Source organism: Lampris incognitus, chromosome 10 (genome assembly GCF_029633865.1).
Source record: "Lampris incognitus isolate fLamInc1 chromosome 10, fLamInc1.hap2, whole genome shotgun sequence".
Taxonomy (NCBI): Eukaryota; Metazoa; Chordata; class Actinopteri; order Lampriformes; family Lampridae; genus Lampris; species Lampris incognitus.
In genome coordinates this window covers 36,365,795-36,383,372 of record NC_079220.1, presented here as the reverse complement: position 1 = coordinate 36,383,372, position 17,578 = coordinate 36,365,795, and the positions used below count along the sequence as shown (strand labels likewise).

At 47.2% G+C, this 17,578-nt stretch overlaps 1 protein-coding gene across 2 annotated transcripts in view; it reads right to left on the bottom strand.

The window, feature by feature from the left end:
- The window catches only part of asic2 (acid-sensing (proton-gated) ion channel 2), an 813,603-nt gene that overhangs the window by 122,351 nt on the left and 673,674 nt on the right, over positions 1 to 17,578 (bottom strand). For both annotated transcript variants that reach the window (XM_056287454.1, XM_056287453.1), the window contains exon 2: positions 1,815 to 1,965. In XM_056287454.1, the coding sequence (XP_056143429.1) occupies positions 1,815 to 1,965 (151 nt within the window). The remainder of the gene's footprint in view (positions 1 to 1,814; positions 1,966 to 17,578) is intronic.

The window sequence follows — 17,578 nt, the reverse complement described above, 5'->3', positions numbered from 1 at the left end:
AGGTCCTCAACCTCATCACACCTGGTCCCCTCCCCTCTTCTTCAGTCCATAGCACCTGAATTCCTTCCCTTTATAACCCACCTCATCAACACCTCCCTCCAGGCAGGATGTTTTCCATCTGCCTTCAAGACTGCTAGAGTCACCCCCCTTCTCAAGAAACCATCACTTAACCCCTCTGATGTCAAAAACTACAGACTGGTTTCCCTTCTACCCTTTCTATCCAAAACTCTTGAACGTGCTGTCTTTAACTAACTTTCTTTGTACCTCCACCAGAACAACCTCCTGGACCCCAACCAGTCTGGGTTCAGGGTGGGTCACTCGACAGAGACAGCCCTTCTTGCAGAGATAGAATTGCTTTGAGAGCAAACTCTCTCTCCTCTTTTACTAATACTCCTGGACCTGTCAGCTGCGTTCGACACAGTGAACCACCAGATCCTCCTCTCTACCCTCAAGAGGCTGGGTGTCACAGGCTCTGTACTCTCAATGTTTGTATCCTACCTGACGGGTCACTCCTACCAGGGGACATGGGGGGGATCTGTGTTGGAGCCTCGCAGACTGACTAGGTGTTCCGCAGGGTTTGGTTCTGGGTCCTCTCCTTTTCTCCCTCTACACGACATCCCTGGGTTCTGTTATTCGCTGATATGACTTCTCTTACCATTCTTATGCGGATGACACCCAGCTGTCCTTTCCTCCCTCTGACACACAAGTAGAGACACACATTGCTGTGTGCTTGACCGACATCTCCCGAGTGGATGGCGACACACCACCTAAAGCTCAATCTGGACAAGACAGAGCTGATGTTCCTCCCCGGGAAAGGTTGCCCGCACCGAGACCTGGACATCACCATTGACAACACCGTGGTGACACCAACTTGGACTGCGAGGAATCTGGGTGTGATCCTGGACGACCAACTATCATTTGCTGCAAACATTGCATCGGTTGCTCGCTCCTGCAGATTTCTCCTCTATACCATCAGGAGGATTTGCCCATTCCTCACCGAGACGGCACAGGTGCTCATACTGGCTCTGGTCATCTCCCGGCTGGACTACAGTAACTCCCTCCTTGCTGGCACCTCGGCGTTGGCCATCAGACCTCTGGAGCTTGTTCAGAAAGCTGCAGCTCATCTGGTGTTCAACCACCCTAAGTTCTCCCACACAACTCCCCTTCTCATGTCCCTACACTGGCTCCCAGTAGCTGCTCGCATCCAGTTTAAGACTCTGGTGCTAGCCTACAGGGCAGTGAAAGGAACAGCTCCTTCCTATCTCCAGACCATGGTCAAGCCCTACACCCCCGCCAGACCACTCTGCTCTGCTGCCTCGGGATGCCTGGTTGCTGCCGATCGACCTGGTCACAGCTCTTTTCTGTCCTGGCCCCACAGTGGTGGAATGAACTCCCCACTGATGTCAGGACAGCGGAGTTGCTGCCCATCTTTTGGTGCAGGTTGAAAACTCAACTCTTCAAGAACTATTACCCTGTTACTTGCCCTTAGCACTTATTGTATTCACTCATTTAAAATAAAAAAAAATAAAATAATCTCTTTCTTGCGCTTTTACTTTAGCACTGGTTTTGCTCTTAGATGCTTGTTTAGAGAGAAGATGTGCTTATGACGTCTGATGACTAGTAGTTCTCCTGATTTCCTATGTTAAATGCACTTATTGTAAGTCGCTTTGGATAAAAGCATCGGCTAAATGACTGTAATGTAATTGTACACCACTATTTCAAACAGGCAGCAAAGCTAAGTATCATCCTGCATGGGAATTACTTTGTCTGTAAAAGGTATAGAAGTAAGTAAAGAGGGCTGTGGTTAGGTCTACCTGTGTCTCCCCACACTGGCAAGTACTCGTCCTGCTGGATGTCCAGCATGATCTCAAGGCCGTTTCCTGTGCCTCCTTTCATGGTGGTGCGGAGTGTTTTGCCTTCCTCTGCTGCATTGAACATGTAACACTTCCCATACCTGGTGAATACCTGGGGGGGAAGAGGGAGAATCCGAAAGGGGAGGGGTGGGGGAAGCAAGGTAGAGATGAAGCATGAGAAAAAGAAGAGGAAAGGGAGGGCAATAGAGGAGACATCATTAGATAATGACTACATAACATTAGCAAAAATAGAGGAAAAAATACATTCCTCCGCACACTCAAATGGTGAAAAGATGAAGTAGATGCTGCAGAAAAACTCACTAATTGCACAAAGATAGCACTAATTTATCACCAAGGGAGAGATTTTATTTATAGTGCACGACATAGATTTAAAATTCAGCTGCCTGAGGATGCTTGGGGGTGTTATAAAGTCCAAAGTGTGAAAAATAACTCAATGCGGTATTTCAGGGTTTTTTTTTTTTTTTTTGATATATAGGTTTTAGTTTGACAAAAATGTGACATCATTCAAAAAGCACACACCGAGCAAAACCTTCATCCACTATCACTAAATCTTTGTGTTTTCTTCTTTTTTCCAACTATTTGATCTCCAACTGTTGCAGTGTGGCAATGCTAGGGACAAATCCTATTTCAGAGTAATGGGCCATGCACTGCTGCCTCCCCTCCACCTCCCACACTGGGCACACACAGCATGATGGGTACAGGCACTACTGTGGAGTTTGGCTCCTGTAACACACACTGCCAAGACAGAGATACTCTCCATTGTGCCAGCATTCTCTCCCTTTTCTCTGTTGGAAATCTTAGGTAAAGGTAAGACAGTTTAAATGCCCAGTAAAATGAAATGTAAAGTACAAAAAGATGGCAACAAAGCCAAACCACTATTTGAGTAAAAATCAACAGAGAACCTAATTAAATGCACCACTCCATAACCTTTCCATTCTTTCCAGGCTGTGGATAATGGCACAATATAATGGCACAATGTTGTTCCTTTTACAGGTCTATGGTCAGACCCTGTGGAGACTGACATCTTTCTACAGTAATGGCTTTCAGCTGTCTCTCCATTCCACCTCCTAACAAACAGCCACCAAATGACTTTGAGATACTAATGAATAATACATTGGTTTAAAATGCAGACCAAAGCTTATTTTTGTGTGTGTGTGTGTGTGTGTGTGTGTGTGTGTGTGTGTGTGTGTGTGTGTGTGTGTGTGTGTGTGTGTGCGTGTGCGTGTGCATATGTGAGAGTTACACATGCAAATGTGTAAATGAGAAGGCATTTGTGAGGTGCCGCTCATGAATAATGATCATTACAATCACCCACCACTTCAACACCAAGGTGAATGGTTAAATGAAAGTGGCTGATAGAATGTAAAATGACATTTAAGTCCTAAGAATAGCTTTTCCGTCTGGACCCAGTGATCGCTGGCAATTGATGAAATAGAAATAAAATATAAATGTGAAAATGATATAATGACGTAAGTCAGAGTAGGACATATTGCATGTCAGTTTGATGAAGGCCTCTTATATCAACACTGTGTGGTTGCATCATACTGGTTGTTCCTTGGCCCTCCTGCATTGACTCTGGCTATGGGTGTCAGCTGCTTATGAATTTCATACAGTCACAGGGAGGGTGTGGGAAGGGGGGATGGTATTAGAATGGTATTAGGGGATTATTCGGCTCAGCAGTGCCCTGCCTGACAGAGATATGAATCTACATCCTATAAATGACATGGGGGGAGAATCCAGAGAGCAGTGAACAGACGGGAGATAAATATTCATGGAGTTATCGCTCCCTGTTTGCAGGATCCAGGTTTGGGTGTTTTTGTGGATTGTGCAGTACAGACTGTCAAACATGCAGACAAACAATCCTCAAAGAGAATAACTCCAGAGATCCCTAAAGTGATGCAAATGCTCGAAAATTCAATGTATAGCCATGTGTCAGCGCTGCTGGGCACCAACTACTGCCTGACCCATGAACCACAGACATGATGGAGAAATGAATCTTATCATGTACAGTAGGTTGGCCTGGTTCTAAACTGCTCAATATTACCTGGATTTCACATGAGTAAGAGTGTTTCCTAAAGAGACCTCGGGTGAAATTAAGTTAAACAGCTGTCCAAACCTGCTATGTATGAGAGAATTCCACTTAACCCTTAGCAGTTAATTGGGCACATAACATTAAACTTAATTACTTAACAGTCATTTTTTATCCCATTTCATATCATATTGTCCAGTATGAATATATAAGAGAAAATATGTGTATATGTGACTTTATATGACGAGATACTGAGAAGGTCCGATATGACGCTTCCCCACTCTATTGTTGTCTCACTGTGTGAGCAATTTATCCTCCCCCACATCTGTCTGTCTGTCTGACTGTCTCTCGTCTCTCTCTTATGACCTATTTGGGAGGGTTGTCTAGGACACAAGGTCAGACCTTCTTCATCTCCTTTGTGGTGAGGACTGATGTCCAACAGACAGGCTGAGGGCCTGGTCTACATCTCATTAGGCTTTAAGAGAGAGAGAGGCTTCATTTTCAGCCACTGAATGACAAAAGTGCTAACAAAACCTTGACAATGTGGCTGTTCTATTTTGCAAATGGCTGCCAGTGACCCTGTTTCCCCTCATTTCACAGCTCTGTCTCCCAGCCCACTCCCCAGCTGCTGATCTGCTGCCTCAGGTAAGGTTGTCAGAGGAAAGAACATAATTAGTTCTCAAACCTGTCTAAAAATATGAGAGAATATTGCAAACACTTCTTCTTTTGGGAGGGGATTTTTTTTCTCCCCAATTGTAGCCAGCCAATTACCCTACTCTTCCTAGCTGTCCCGGTTGCTGCTCCACCCCCTTTGCTGATCCGGGGAGGGCTGCAGATTACAACATGCCTCCTCCGATACATGTGGAGTCGCCAGCTGCTTTTTTTCACCTGACAATGAGGAGTTTCACCAGGGAGACGTAGCGCGTGGGAGGATCACACTATTCCCCCCCGGACAGGCGCCCCAACCGACCAGAGGAGGCACTAGTGCAGTGACCAGGACATATACCCACATCCCACCCGCAGAGACGGCCAATTGTGTTTGTAGAGATGCCTGACCAAGCCAGCGGTAACACGGGGACTCGAACCGGCGATCCCCGTGTTGGTAGGCAACAGAGTAGACCATTACGCTACCCGGATGCCCCCTTGCAAACACTTCTTTGTCCAACAAAACAGAAAAGGGGTTATTTGATTAGTTTAGAAAAGATGGTTTTGTGAAACTGTAGGCTGTTTATATTCATCAATCTATGTCTGTTTTCCTTGATTTGTACTTCCTTGATGTGTGCCAAGAAAAAAGAAAAAAAAGAAACAAAGCCGCCTGAGAAAAGACGTGCAGTGTTACAGTGATATTCTGCATTCAGGCAGCAAAGCCATTACACCCGTAAACCAGTTCAGATTTACCGAAAAACAGCACATAAATCTGTTCCTAATATGAGTTGGCTCAAGTTTGTTTAAACTTTTCATTTTGATAAAACTCAAGTTTCCTTTGTTGATATCACTGCTGCTTCTGATATTCCCATATGAAAATCATAAAAAAAATAAAATACTATATTATTCTCATGTTTCCCTTTTCCTGCACATTACCATACAGACACTATAGCCAGTAATCTCAAAATTCTTTTAGTATTCCCTGTTTTTCTTTTATCAAATTTCTGTACAAACACTATACTGTAGTAATTCCATAGTGTAGAAACTGTTTCTATAGCAATATTATTGGCATGTTGTAGTACATGCTGAAGTGTTTCTATAGGAAAGCAACTGAACAAAAAAAAATACTACAGAATTTTTTCCCCTGCTTAGTCCAGTGTCATATGGGTTGTCTGTCTATGTACCATTTTAAATGCCAACCACTGACTGAAGTGAAAGGGGAATAATGTGCTTTGATCATGACCCAAGGCTACTCTATCAAGGCTAAATCCAGGTCTGTGAGAGGGCCTGCAATCTTGAGCATGTGCAGTTCAGATGCCAATTAAAATGCCTCTTGACCAACAAAACACATCTCATCAGTATTCAGCAGCGTGAGTGAGAAATGGTGCAGGACAGGGCAGGGAAACATGGCAGGGCCTGGCCTTTGTAGAGCCAAGTGCTTCCCACAGACATGAAGCCAAAGATGTCATGGTCATCAGCGTGTAGTGTTGTCATGATGAAAGGTCAGTTGTTGGTGCTATACACCTGTCAATCATGCCTGCTCCTGGTAACACAAGGGATGAGTTGTGTTCAGACATGTATAATGTCTTGAATAAAGAAAATCTGTTAAATCTGTTCCTTTACCCCCATTTGATTTTTCTGTCTGATGTATCTGATTTTCATTTTTAATCTCTGAAATAGTCTCTACAAACAGTCTATTACTGGAGTTTTAGAGACAATTTTGAATTCATCCAGCTTTTCACCCTATATGGTATCATATCCCTATTCTGTAATCTGATTTGCAAGTGTCTTGCAGTCAAGCCCCACAGAAAGATTCTCTCTCCAAAATACAAATGTCTTTATAGGGCTTTCTTAGTTTTGGGTTCCTGCTCCCCTCAACTCTGTGTTTATCTCTCTCTGTCCATGTGCTGTCTTTCCATTCAGTCCATGCCATAGTGAGGCCCTGAAGTTTACATCATATCTATAAAACTCGGCTTAAAAAAAATTGATGGGGTTGTCATGGAAACTGTAACAGACACAAGTCCAAACCAGGAATTCAAGTCACGCACAGTAATTTGCCTTCTTCTCCCACCTTCAACAAGTCGGACACAGCAGATCCAAATATGCTGCTGGAACGAAACTCGGCCATATTTCCCACCATATCCAGCATGTAGACTCTATGTCCACACATTGTGCATGTTCTTTTTTCAATTGGTTTATTCTCATAAGGTCGAAACAATTTTGATTCATGAGAAAACAACAGAATGACAATATGATCAGCCTGTTGTGCACACAAAGCAACCATGTGGCATGTCAGTTTAGTTTAACAATGACGACAGCCTGCAGCTTCTTCAGGTACTGTATTCTGACCATGCTATTGCTATCTGTCAGCTGGCCAGATTCATTCACATCTAGCATTCCTTTTCTGCTGCACTGGATGGAGGAAGTAGTGCTGAAATCTCTTAGTTTCTTAGTTGTGTTATTACACTACCATATATTGTTCATTACAGAATGAGCGGGTAATAAAATATTTCTCTTTCTCATGTCAATTTGTTAGCAGGCGAGGGCAGAAAGTGGAAACAATGAAGAGTAAATTGAAATTTCAAGTGTTACAATCAGCCAACCACTTTTATCAGCTCTCGCTCAGTCGCTTAAAAGTTTCAAGCTTACATCTCATTTGCATAAGCAGTCTGTTGTGATGTGATGTTATTGTCTGAAAAACCAGCTTTCACTGAGGGAGAACTTAGAGAGCTTTTCACTGTAAACCAAAATGGCAGACGAGAAAGGGAAAAGATACCTTTCTTAGGGACTTACTTGAGGGGGGGGGTAGATTTTCTGAAAAAAGGCCTCCTTGAGTTGAAAGGTGTGCACATTCTTCCAGTGGCAGCAGCAGTTATAGTGGTATCAATGCTGTGAGAATAAGTAATGCAGGGGGCTGTTGCACGGGGCCGGCACAGAGCACAGGAAAAGATGAGCATAATCAAACACACATCCTCATCAGCAGTCACTTGGGGGCGAGTATGAATGTCTCCCTCTGGGTCTTCAAATGGGTGTAGAGGCTGATCCTGAAGCTGCGTAATGGGAGGGCACCTGTGCATGACAGCTTTTTACGTGGAGTGGCTGATGCACCTGCAGCCACCACACGATCCTTGGCAGGGGGTAGCCAGAGTCCAATGGCATGGAGAACGAAGATGATTGGGGACCACCCTCTGTTGCAGCCCTCATCCACCTTCACTGCTGTTTGGACCTGGAGACATCTTCCGCCACTGAGGTCTTTGTTGGATTGTACTTCGTCTGGAACCTCCCTCTTGACCTATCTGCCGTGGGTGACCCTACCAGGAGCCGAGCTCTGGATGGCTTAGCTCTTGGGATCATTAGTACACGCAAGCTTTTCCACCACGGCAAGGTGGCGATCCAGGAGGAGAAGACACTAAGTCAAAATCAAAATAAAACTAAATCAAAATAAGACTGAAATAATTGTGTATGGACAACCTGATATTCTGGATGGTTATGATAGCGCTCTTGGCCCTTTAGCTTCCTACAGTCACTCTTCTGTTAGGAATCTTGGTGTGATTTTTGACAGCTCTTTTAACTTTGATAAACAAATAAGCTCAGTCATCAAAAACAAGTGTTTTTTTCAATTGCGATTTCTGGGAAAAGTAAAGGCCTATCTCCCTCCAAATGATCTTGAAAGGGTAAGTCATGCATTTATTACCTCTCGTTTGGATTATTGTAATTCATTGTATGTTGGCATAGCTCAGTCATCGCTTCATCGCCTGCAGCTTGAACAAATTGCAGCCGCTCGCCTGTTGACAGGATAGAAGGGACGTGACCACATAACGCCTGTACTGGCCTCCCTTCATTGGCTTCCTGTCTGTTTGAGGATTCAGTTTAAGATTTTATTACTTGTTTTTAAGTCTTTAAATGGGCTGGCACCAACTTATTTATCTGAGCTAATGCGTCATTATACACCAGTCAGAGCACTCAGGTCGACAAACCAGATGCTCTTACGTGTTCCCAGATCCAGGCTTAAGAATAGGGGCGACAGAGCCTTTGCAGTGGCTGCCCCTGATCTCTGGAACAACTTACCAGTACACATAAGATCTGCTCAGACCCAAGAGACTTTTAAATCTTTGTTAAAGACCTACCCCTTCTCGCTGGCATTCAATTCAAGTTGAGCTTGATACCTGTTGTGTATGAAACACTAATAATGTTCTAAGCTGTTTAAGCAGATAACTGGAAAGTGCACACGGCAGACTTATGACAGTAACATAGTATATTTATTATTACACTGTAACAACTTAGCTATCCAGAGTAGAGCGGAGTACCAAGAGAACGCCCTGGTGAAGATTCTGCCGTATATCCTATTCAGGAACAACCAATAGATGACCTCCACCTTATTCAGTACCAATCACATTGAGCTGTGTATATTCAAAACTAATAAAACCACACTGGTTAATATTCTGTGTTGGGAACACCACAGCTCCTCCCCTGTAAATTCAAACTTCGTTTTTTTCTAGGATTCTAACATATCCTTTTTGCTCTTAAGCTCATAACCATGTACAGTATTTCTTCAAAAGTAACCATACATTAAATTACATATTTCTTTTTTTTTTCAATAACCAATCTCCATGTCAGTCACAAGTTCAGTCTATCAGGAGGACGTCTGTCTCTCACAGGACGAGTGTTCCTTTCCACGACTGGTGGTGGTGGTTCTACAGGTCGTTCTTCCACAACCTGTGGTTCAGGATGTTCTGACACATCACTGTCTGCATTGAAATCATCAATCTCCCAAGAAGCTCTATCACAAGAGTCCATTTGAGTCTGATTTGGATTTCCCTTGACACCCAACATCTGGTTCACATGTCTTTTCACACAATTTCCATTTACTTCAACACTGTATGTGACAGGACCCAACACTTCACTTATAACTCCATTCAACCATTTCTCCCCTCCCCTGTAATTTTTTACCAACACGTGTTGACCAACCTTAAAAGACCTAACACGGGGAAGATTTGGTTCAGACTTGGTCTGCATTCTCTGAGAGAACTCTGGTTTGATAAGACACAACCTGGTTCGCACTTGTCTTCTCAGAAATAGCTCAGCTGGGGTCTTTCCTGTCTTAGTGTGGGGTGTGTTTCTGTACCCAATCAGAAAATTTGCTACATAGTGCTCAAGCATCATACCACCAATGGCTCTATTCTTTGCAAGGAATTTCTTAAGATTTTGGACCAATCTTTCAGCTAAACCATTACTTGCAGGATGGTATGCAGGTGACTTGATGTGTTTTACTCCATTTTTAGTCAAAAATGACTCAAACTCTTGCGATACGAACTGAGGTCCGTTATGAGTTACAACCTCTTTAAGCAACCCATAAGCTGCAAATAAATTTCTCATTGCTTCAATTGTCTTAGATGAAGTAGTAGTGGTCATGGGAACTATCTCTGGCAATCTAGCATAGGCATCCATCACTACTAAAAACATCTGCTTGTGGTCCTCAGCAAAATCAAGATGTACTCTTTCCCATGGACTCAAAGACCATTTCCATGTATGTATCGGTGCGGTAGCAGGCATACTACGCTGCTGCTGACAGATAGTACACTGATTCACTTCACGTTCAATACTGTCATCTAATGTAGGCCACCAGAATAAACTTCTGGCGAGGGACTTCATTTTAGCTATTCTCCAGTGGTGCTCATGTAATTCAGACAATAGCCTGTCTCTTAGTTTTTCAGGCACTACCACACGGTAACCCCATAATAAACAATCATCCTCAATGCTAAGCTCTAATTTTCTCTGAAAATAAGGCTTCAGTGACTCATCCTGTACATGTTTAGGCCATCCAGTTAACACCAACTGTTTAACCACTCTTAACACAGGATCTCTGTCTGTTTCTTTGGTTATTTCTCTAGCAGTAAGAGGTAAGTCTTCCAGGTAAGACACTCTGTAAATTGGTTTTGACACCACATCTACATCAGGCTTCACAGGTAATCTTGATAAAGCATCAGCATTGCTATGCTGCTCTGACTTCTCGTACTGGATTTCGTATGTATACGCTGCCAAAATTAGAGCCCATCTTTGTAATCTAGCGGCGGCCAGTGTTGGCACACCTGTTTTAGGCCCCAGAATTTTCCACAGTGGCTTGTGGTCTGTCGATAACAAGAATTTCCTTCCATAAAGATACTCATGGAATTTCATAACTCCAAAAACAAGACCCAGTGCCTCTTTTTCCAGTTGAGAGTAATTCTGTTCTGTTTTAGTTAACATTCTGGATGCAAATGCGATAGGTCTCTCACTCCCATCTTTCATTTTGTGGCTGATTACAGCACCAACTGTTAGGGTTTGTGGAAGATCCGTGAGAGGAGAGTGGCCGCTACTGCGGGTGTGGGGAGGTTACAATACGAACTGACAACGGGCACGTGGGAGGCCACCAAACTTAAGCCCAGCCCTGATGACTAAGCCCGGCCCTGACGAGCCGATTGGCTGCCGGCGCGGGGTGGGCGGGCCACGGCGCGGGGTGAGCGAGCCATAACAGTACCCCTCCCTCCACGGGAGCCACCAGGCGACTTGCCCGGCTTGTTGGGATGGGAATGATGGAACTCAGTGAGCAGCCCAGGGTCCAGGATGAGCTGGCGGGAGACCCAGCTATGTTCCTCCGGACCGTCGCCCTCCCAGTCCACCAAATACTGGATCCCCCGTCCTCGGCGCCGGACGTCCAGCAGGGGGTGCCCATCCACGATCTCAGAGGGAGGAGGAGCCGGGGCCGGAGGCATCAGAGGACTGTGGGAGACAGGCTTAACCCGAGACACATGAAACACAGGATGGGTCTTCAAGGAAGCCGGAAGCTTAAGACTCACTGCTACGGGGCTGAGAACCTTCCTGATCTCAAAGGGCCCGACAAATCGGGGATTCAGCTTCTTCGCGGTGGACTGAAGCGGGAGATCCTTCGAGGACAGCCACACCCTTTGGCCTGGTTGGTACGTAGGTGCTGGGGACGGGCGTCGGTTGGCTCCCCGACTGGCATGCTCAGCTGCTCGGAGCAGAGCAGCTCTGGTCACCTCCCAGACGCGACGACACCGGTTCAGATGGGCCTGCACGGAGGGAACCGCCACTTCCGACTCCTGCGCAGCAAAGAGAGGCGGCTGGTAGCCCAGGGACACCTCAAAAGGTGAGAGGCTGGTGGCAGAGCTGACCAGGGAGTTGATGGCATACTCGACCCAGGGGAAGAACCGGCTCCAGGAGCTGGGCTTCTTGGCGGCCACGCACCGGAGGGCAGACTCCACGCTCTGGTTCATCCTCTCTGTCTGTCCGTTAGTCTGTGGGTGATAGCCAGAGGAGAGACTAACAGAGGCACCCAACCCCTTACAAAAGGCCCGCCATACCTGGGAGACGAACTGGGGCCCTCGGTCCGAGACAACGTCCAGGGGAAGGCTGTGGAGACGGAACACATGGCTCGTCAGGAGGTCCGCCGTCTCAGAAGCCGATGGGAGTCTGGGGAGGGCCACCAGGTGCACTCCCTTACTGAAGCGGTCCACCACTGTCAGGATCACAGTGTTACCCTGGGAGGGAGGCAGTCCGGAGACAAAATCCAACGCCACATGGGACCAGGGCTGGCTTGGAGTTGGGAGGGGCTGCAGCAGACCTGCGGGTGCCTGGTGAGAGGCCTTGCTGCGAGCACAGACGAAGCAGGCCCCTACGAAGTCCCTGACGTCTTTCCTCATGGTGGGCCACCAGAAACACCGAGCCAGAAAGGTGAAGGTGCGGTGGACACCCGGGTGGCAAGCAAACTGACTGGCATGGCCTCACTGGAGAACCCGGGGCCGGACTGCGTCCGGGACGAATAGGCGGCGTGGAGGGACGTGGCTCGGGGCGGGATGGGAGCACAACGCCTGCCTGACCACGGTCTCGATGCCCCAGGTAACCACGCCAACCACCCTGGCCTCAGGAAGGATGGGAGTCGGCTCTCTGTAGCTGGCTCCCTCCTCAGGTGTTGTCGGGACAGGGAGTCTGCCTTCGTGTTGCAGGACCCGGGGCGATAAGTCAGCGTGAAGTCAAACCGACTGAGGAAGCTGGCCCACCGTGCCTGCCGACCATTGAGGCGCTTGGTTGCCCGGATGAACGTCAAGTTCTTATGATCCGTCCAGATGGTGAACGGCTGTTCCGCCCCCTCCAGCCAATGGCGCCACTCCTCCAGAGCAGCCACCACTGCCAGCAGCTCCCGGTTCCCAACATTGTAGTTCTCCTCGGCGGGGAGGAACCGGCGAGAGAAGAAGGCGCATGGGTGGACCTTCTGGTCAGACGCTGACCGCTGGTAGAGGACAGCCCCCAACCCGGTGTCCGGGTTGGGGGCTGGTATGATGAACGTGGCACAGGTCTCAAAGTCGCCATCAAACGGTCGTGGGCTGGAGAGGCAGGGCTCCCGGGGAACTGGGTTGAGCCCCACAGGGTTAACCGGGGCGGCGGGCCCAGGGGGCGGGTTACCCACGATTCCAGGGGCAGGCTGGCCCGGCGGCTGGATGGTGAGAGCCGCCGTGATGGTTTGCAACTGCCGCAGGATCTCTGCTTGTTGGCTCGCCAACGCCGCCTGCTGCCTCGTTAGGTTACCCACACAGGCCTGGAGGGGCGGGACCCGAGTCTGAAGATCTCTCACCGCGGCGGAGGCCGCCTCTAGCTGCTGGGTGTGGGAGTTAGTCAGTTGGATCTGTTCGATGAGAGCCGCTCGAAGCGGGCTGGCCGGTACGCTCTCTGTGTCGGCTGGGGTCGTCATGGTCAGTTCGTACTGTTAGGGTTTGTGGAAGACCCCAAGCGCACGACACCAGACAGAGATGGGGTTAGCTGAAAACTGGCGTACTTTATTCCTTACGCGTACAAATAGTCAAACATAGGAAGGCAATGAGCGACAAGGAAAAAACAGAAAGTCCAAGGGGGAAAAAAACTCGCGGGTAATCCAAACGGGAACACGGCAGGATACTTCCACGGGGAAACTTTGCAAGGGAAAAACATGAACCAAGGGCTGGGATGAGTTCGTAGAGAAAAGGACCGTGAGAGGAGAGTAGCCGCTACTGCGGGTGCGGGGAGGTTACAACACGAACTGACAACGGGCACGTGGGAGGCTACCAAACTTAAGCCCAGCCCTGATGACTAAGCCCGGCCCTGACGAGCCGATTGGCTGCCAGCGCGGGGTGGGCGGGCCACGGCGCGGGGTGAGCGAGCCATAACACCAAGTCCATAAGGAGAAGCATCACATGCTAGTATGATATGTAACTCTGCATCAAAATGTACTAACAATTTATCTGACTGAAGAGACTTCCTTGCACTATCAAATGCACTTTGACATTTCTCTGACCATTCCCAGATTGCATCTTTATGCAGCAATGCTGTCATTGGCTGAATCAGAGTAGATAGATTAGGGATAAACTTCCCATAGTAGTTTAACAGAGCTAAGAATGACCTGAGTTCAGTTACATTTTTCGGAACTGGAGCCCTCTGAATAGCATCTGTCTTTTCCTTCATTGGATGTATGCCCATGGCACCAATGACATGCCCTAAATATGAAACGCTGTTCTGCATGAATGCACACTTCTCTCTTTTAACCTTGAGATTGTAAGTTTCAAGTCTGCTAAGCACCTCTTCCAAGTTAGTCAGGTACCTTTCTGTATCTTTTCCAGTAATTAAGATGTCATCTAAATAACAGATGACCCCTTCCATGCCCTGAAGAACCTGATCCATAATCTTTTGAAAAATAGCAGGGACGCTTGTAACACTGTAGGGTAACCTATTGTAGTGATACAACCCTCTGTGTGTGTTGATAGTTAGGTAATGTCTTGAATTGTCCTCTAAAAGAACTTGCTGATAAGCCTGCGACAAGTCTAATTTGGTAAACTGCTGGCCTCCTGCTAGTTTAGCAAATAAATCTTGAGTTTTGGGTAGTGGATACTGTTCCACATTCAACCATGGATTGATGGTGACCTTGTAGTCTCCACATATTCTCACACTATCATCCTTTTTAGGCACACAAACTATTGGAGCTGCCCACTCACTGTAATTAATGGGTGAGATGACACCTTCAGCTTCCAATTTTGCCAGTTCTCTCTCTACGGCTTCTCTTAATGCATAAGGCACGTTTCTAGGCTTACAGAACTTGGGCACAGCATCTGGAACTACAGGAAATCTGGCTTCAATACCTTTTAACTTGCCTAGCTCAGGTTTGAACACTGATGCATGTCTGGCACACACATCATCCATTGTATCAGGAGCCACTCTGTTGACTCTTGACCAGTCTAGCTTTAACTGACTTATCCAGTCTCTGCCCATTAATGCAGGACCGCTTCCTTTCATGACTAGTTGTTCTAGCTTTTCTGAGCGTTCCTTGCATTTCACCTTTGCTGTGAATTTTCCTATCAATGGCAATGATTCCTCACTGTAGGTTTTCAGCACACAATTTGCAGGACTAAGTTTCACATCTTTAAACCTACGTTTAAGTAGAGTTTCAGATATCACTGACACGGCTGCGCCAGTGTCTACCTCCATTTTCACCCTTGTACCATTTACACTGACATACACATAATAGGGTTCAGGGATGGAAATTAGCACCCGCTACACGCCAAATGCGGGTGGATTTGCGTATTGGCGGGTGAATTTGCTCAACCTATCAGCCACGGTGGCGGGTAAAGAAAAGTAGCAATTTGTGACGTACTGAATCGCGAATCTGCCTTACCCCCCCCTATGACCCGCCCTACTCTGCCTCTGGTTGGCTAGTACTTGTTGCCATCGTTGGTTAGCCAATCAGAGGCAGAGTATAGGGACGCTTGTCTTGCGAGTCTGCTAATTCACACAGACACTTTCGAGGACGAGGAGAGAGCCAGAAAACGCAATGTGGCGTTACATCGCAGGGGTTAAGAGGTCTGCAGAGAAAACATCCCAGGAGGAGACACAGGTTAAAGAGGCGAAGACGAAACGAAAACGCTTTTTTAATGAGAAGTGGAGAATAACTGACAACGGAGACAGAGTCCCGTGATTGGTTAGTTTACGAGGAGACAAGCCAGACAATGTTCTGTTCGGTATGTCGTCAACACGCTTCGGATGCCAACAAGAAAGCTAACAGTTTCATTATTGGGGCTAAAAACCTAAAATTGGAAGCCATAAAAGACCACGAATCATCCAAATGCCACATCCATGTAATAAAGATAGTACAGGGAAAATCGACCCCACAGGATACCGCTGCCATGAAGGCACTAAACAGCCTGAAGACGGCCCAGTTGGCGAAGATGAGCCTACTGTTTAGAAATGCCCACGCAATCGCGAAAAAAAGAAAGGCTGTAATGAATGAAAGGTCACGTGTTTAACTTGACCTACTCACGGGTGTACGTGCAGTGCGTGTGACGTATACAGGAAGAGAGAAGCGCATGTTATGAAGGTTGTATGTCGGATGAACGCTAGTAAAAGCTACACAGAGTTAAGAACCTACGAAGTCGGCTCTTTCTTGAATTATTCTTATGTCAGTAAGACAAGGCGTCTACGGACATTACATGGTGTCAGAATAGTCTGTGTATCGGAACACGAGCGGTCATGCCGAAGTTTAATCCGCCGAGTGAATTCAAGTTTGACTGCCCCGTTGAATGGCCGGAGTGGAACCAACGGTTTTCGCGCTTCAGGCTCACGACAAAGCTGGATAAAGACGACGGGGAGATTCAAGTGAGTTCGCTGATTTATGCAATGGGAAGCGAGGCTGAAAAGATATTCAGCTCGTTTGACTTCGCGGCGGAGGGTGATAAAGTGGACTATGATATCGTACTGAAAAAGTTCGACGGCTACTTTATTCCCCGCCGTAACATCATACATGAGAGGGCGTGCTTCTATCAGCGTAGCCAGCAGCCAGGAGAGACAGCGGAGATGTACATCCGGACATTGTATGAGCTGTCTGAACACTGTGAGTTTGGGGACAAGAGGGATGAACATATCAGAGATCGTCTGGTAGTGGGCACAAAAGATAAGGTGCTCTCCCGTCAGTTCCAGCTCACAGCGGACCTTACTCTGGTGAAAGTCATTGAACAAGTGCGCCAGGCGGAGGCAATAACAAAGCAGCTCAGCCTCCAAGCTAACCAACCAGAGGCCCTGCTGGCTAACGTCAATGTTGTCCGATGGCGGGACGAACGCCAAAACAAAAAGGGCGGACAGCGTCATGGTTGCAGCAGACCTGCAACCAACAAAGTAGATGAATGCGGGAGGTGCGGCAAGACGCAGCACACCGATGAGCGGAAGTGTCCTGCAACGAACAGTAAGTGCAACAAGTGTCATAAAAAGGGACATTGGGAGCGTGTATGTCACTCTAAAGCGGTGAGAGAAGTCACTGAAGAGGTTAAACAGCTGTACTTTCTGGGAGAAGTTGGCAAAGAGAGCAGTCAGGAAGATTGGACTGTTAGTTTAACAATAAGTGATGTACCAATAACCTTCAAAATTGACACGGGGGCTGACGCTACTGTTATCAACCAAGGGACATTTAAAAAGCTGAAGCCAAACATAAAACTGGGACCTCCTGACACATGCTTCATAAGCCCAGGTGGAAACATCAGCTGCATAGGACAGTTTCAAGCCACAACCAACTACAAGGAGAAACAATACTCCTTTCCAGTGTATGTGATCAAGGGGAGAGGCAGCTGTCTGCTGAGTCGTCCAGAGGCAGTGGAGATGGGTCTAGTGAAGCGGATGAATGAGGTCAGTGGAGTTTTCGGTTCAAGTGGACTGCTGAAAACAGACCCAGTGAAAATAGCTCTGGTGGAGGGTGCCCAGCCATACGCGGTGCATACAGCCAGACGGATACCGCTGCCACTTGTACCACTGGTTAAGAAAGAACTGCAGCGCATGGAAAATGAGGGCATTATTGAAAAAGTGACTCAGCCCACAGAATGGTGCGCCGCTATGGTGCCGGTGCTGAAACCGAACAAGAAAGAGGTTCGCTGCTGCGCTGACCTCAGGAGGCTGAATCGAGCGGTGAAACGTGAGAAATACGTGCTGCCCACTATGGAGGAAATAATGCCAAGGCTCGCAGGGT